Source organism: Propithecus coquereli, unplaced genomic scaffold (genome assembly GCF_000956105.1).
Source record: "Propithecus coquereli isolate 6110/MARCELLA unplaced genomic scaffold, Pcoq_1.0 Scaffold42, whole genome shotgun sequence".
In the NCBI taxonomy this organism is placed as follows: domain Eukaryota; kingdom Metazoa; phylum Chordata; class Mammalia; order Primates; family Indriidae; genus Propithecus; species Propithecus coquereli.
This window is the reverse complement of record NW_012149952.1, coordinates 1,864,659-1,868,152: the sequence shown is the minus strand read 5'-3', so window position 1 is coordinate 1,868,152 and position 3,494 is coordinate 1,864,659. Positions and strand designations below refer to the sequence as shown.

General features: G+C 53.3%; 2 protein-coding genes across 2 annotated transcripts in view; both read right to left on the bottom strand.

Moving 5' to 3' along the window:
* Positions 1-3,494, bottom strand: part of PVR (poliovirus receptor) — a 17,557-nt gene that overhangs the window by 1,229 nt on the left and 12,834 nt on the right. The gene's annotated exons all lie outside the window — the stretch shown is intronic.
* LOC105817498 (poliovirus receptor-like) lies at positions 457-3,100 on the bottom strand. Its single transcript, XM_012653210.1, has 3 exons — positions 2,998-3,100; positions 1,246-1,319; positions 457-851 (listed from the first exon to the last, which is right to left on the bottom strand). Exons 1-3 carry the CDS (start codon positions 3,086-3,088, stop codon positions 780-782), a joined length of 237 nt encoding a protein of 78 aa, XP_012508664.1. The 5' UTR covers positions 3,089-3,100; the 3' UTR covers positions 457-779.

Sequence of the window (3,494 nt, the reverse complement as noted above, 5' to 3'; positions counted from 1 at the left end):
TGCCCAGCTAATTTTTTCTATGTATATATATTTTTAGTTGCCCAGATAATTTCTTTCTATTTTTTGGTAGAGACGGGGGTCTCACTCTTGCTCAGGCTGGTCTAGAACTCCTGACCTTGAGCGATCCACCCGCCTCGGCCTCCCAGAGTGCTAGGATTACAGGCATGAGCCACCGCGCCTGGCCTATAACTTTTAATTTTGAGATGTTTATGTACTATCTAATTAAACAATGAGAGAGGGATGAGCTTCACCATGGCATCTGACAGTATCAGGGCCTTGTGCCCTCGTGACCTTGCTGACTTGGGGTCTCATCTCCACATCTCTGGTTCCGTCCCACATGGTGACAGTTCAGATGAAACTTTGCCTCTCCTTCATTTCCCCCAGAGACCCCACTGCGCACGGCCACACGAGGTGTAATAAATAAATAGAGTTTATTAGTGTAACAAACGGGCTGATGGCTGGCGACAGACAATGTTCAGCAAAGCCACCGATCTCCCTTTGCCCACCCGACTCTGTGCAGCCCCTCTGGCCTCATCGCCGCCTGAATCCCGGGCCCTGCCACCCTGCCGGCTCTGTGAGTCCTTCTTGTGAACGAGTGAAGCCGAGGGTGGTCTTGGAGACCTCCGAACTTGCACGAGCCCACGCTGTCCTGAGGTCTGGCACGGGGGAGGGTGGCCAGTCTCTTTGGAGGGGGGTCTTCATCCACTGGGGTGGGGTCCAGCTAGGGAGACACACGTCCTCGTCAGCTCCAGCCTCTCTCCCATTCGGTCCCGAAGCTGTCACCTTGTGTCATTTCTCTGTGTATCCTGGGGAGAGCCATCTTGAGTGCTCACAGCTGAGTAGGAGATGATCTAGAAGCGGGTAGACAAACGTTAGCCTTGGGGCCCTTTTAAACAAAATCAAACAAAACCTTCCCAGTGAAGCCCGACGTGCAAAATGCTGCAGGCCTGCCTGCCCCTCCCTGGAAGCCCGGGCAGTGCTTCTCAAGGCGTGGCCACGGGTGAGGCACTGGGGGTTGGGCAGGGGGAGCCCACACTAAAATGCAGATCCCCAGGCCCCATCGCAAACCCACCAGACCAGACTCTCAGTGGGCTGCGTCTGCAAGCTCCACGGGGCGTTCTGCCCAGCAGGAGGGCTCGGAAGACAAGAGCCAGGCCCCTGACCCCAGGCCGCGGGCGTCTGCAGACCTCTGCTCCGTGGTTTGTGAAGGTCCCCCACCCTCCTCAGAGTCACCACTGCACTTACCCCGTTAGCCGAGGGGCTGCCACACTCCGGACCTCGGGAAACAGGAGGCAGATTTGTCAGGAAGGAACGACATGCTGGGAAGCACAGGGAAGAGGACACCTGTGGGTGTCAGGGTCCCCAAAATTCTAAGTCCTGTCTCTGCTATTTATTACATGGGGGCACCACCTCCCTCAGTGGTCTATACATTTGTCAGACAGGGGTGGGGTGCACGCTCTTTAACGATCCGGTCATCAATTATTCATTCGGTTATTAAGTATAAATAAGTATTTATCGAGCATGGGCTCTGGATGGGTTCAAATCCCATCTCTGTCCTTTAGGAGCTGTGTGACTTCGGACAAGTGACTTAACCTCTCTGTGCCTCTGCCTCAGGTTCCTCAACTATCAAAGAGGGGTCTGTTCAGCAAATAGTAGTGGTATTCAGCAAGTGGTAAATGTCTACTTTGTGCCAGGTGCATTCTAGGCGCTGGGGATATAGCTGTGAATAAAATAGACAAAAATCCCCATTCTTGTGGAGCTTATGTCAGTAATAATAATAATAGTAATAGTAATAGTAATAATAGCAATAACAATCACAGCTAATATATACCCAGCACGTGGCTTACAATGTGCCAAATGCCATGCTGAGTGCTTTGCCCATATTATCAGGTACGGTCGCCACTCCCTACAGATGAGGAAACTGAGTCACAGAGATGAAGCCTTTTGCCCTTGGTGACATAACTAATGAAGCAGCAGAGTGAGGGCCCAGACACAGGCGTTCTGGCTCTGGAGTTGACACATTCACTCAGCAAACACTTCCTCGAGTGCCTCCTCTGTGCCTGGCCCCTTGCTAGGTGGCGCTAGGGACGCAGACATGACCATGACAAGCACCAGCTCTGCCCTCCTGGGGCTCACAGAGCACTGGTGAAGACAGACAAGTTCCCAGAGTGGCCAAGGCTGGGGTGGGAGAGCCCAGAGTGGGTGCTCGGCCCATTCCCGGGGGTCAGGGTGGGCCTCGTGGAGGAGGAGGCGTCTGGCTGGGATGCGAGGGGGCGGTTGTGTTTAGTCGTCGATGGAAAAAGCCACTTTCCAGTTGGGTGACAGTCAGATAACTTCACTGCTCAGGGCAAACCCTTCCTCATCTGTAAAGTGGGGCTCACGGAGGACCGAATTTGCTGGGCGGTTGTGAGCATGCAGGAAGGTTGTACACAGAAACCGCCTGGCACGGAGAAAGTTTTCCGTAAAACGTAGCTCTTTGATTACAGATTTAGCTCAATCGCTTTGCCAGAAGTGCCACGGGAGGGTGCTCCGGGCAGGGGACCGGCCTGTGCGAATCCCTTGAGGTGTGAGAGCATCAGACCCTTATTAGAGCCGAGGATCAGGGGTGCCAGTTCCTGCCACACCCCCCCACCGCCCCCAGGTCACTCCCGAGCAAGGTGGATGGACTAACGCTGGGGGTTCAGTACTATTCTACCCCGCCTCCATCTGGCAGGGGCTCCCATGTCACCCGAATTAAAAGCCAAAGTCCTCAAGGACTATGTGATCTTCCCCTGACTGCCTAAATATTTGTAAAATGAATCAATGAACAAGACTCCCTGGTTTTGTGTCCTTGTCTGTGAAGCGGGGGAAGCCTCATGGCACTGGGGTGAGGAGTCAGTGACAGGCTGCACGTGAAGGGCTTAGCACAGAGGCTGGCACATAGTAGGTGCTCAATATGGCACCTCTGGTGATGCTCGTTCATGGCAGAGAGGTGGGGGTTCCAAAGAAGGAACTCACGGGCTGATCTGAACTTCCAGCAATAAAGCAGCAGCCCCAGCAGGAACAGAACCAGGATTACCACAGTCAAGAAGAGGATCATATAGAACATGCCTGAGTCCGACTGCTCTGGAAGAGAAGAAGGAAACAGGTATTTCAGGAAGGAAACTTTAGGGGTTTTCACCTTCCTGGCAAACATTACCCCTCATTCTTGGAATGGCACCTTGAATTTCCCTTAGGGAGCTACCACTCCACCCCCCTCAGTCTATATGGTTCAGGTGGACTTGACCCCACCCTCTGGTTCCTAGCATATGACTTTGACTCAGGGCCCAGCCAATCGGCACATCCCATTATCCTTGGCTGCTGTTATTGGTTCATAGGTGGGCTATGGCCTAAGTTGGGCCAATGAGAGCCAGCCCTGGGACTTTGGCTATAGCTGATTGAAAGTGGTGTGTTCTTTCCCCTGGGATTGCTAAAGTGGTAGGATGTGGGTCTGTAGCTGCTGACGGCCATCTTGC

Excerpts from the sequence above, each read along its gene's own strand:
- LOC105817498 (XM_012653210.1), bottom strand. The coding sequence starts at position 3,088 with ATGTTCTATATGATCCTCTTCTTGACTGTGGTAATCCTGGTTCTGTTC. Across the intron at positions 1,320-2,997 it reads CTGGAAGTTCAGATCAGCCC|CATGTCGTTCCTTCCTGACA; the intron begins GTGAGTTCCTTC and ends TGTGCTTCCCAG. Across the intron at positions 852-1,245 it reads GCAGCCCCTCGGCTAACGGG|ATCATCTCCTACTCAGCTGT; the intron begins GTAAGTGCAGTG and ends ACCCGCTTCTAG.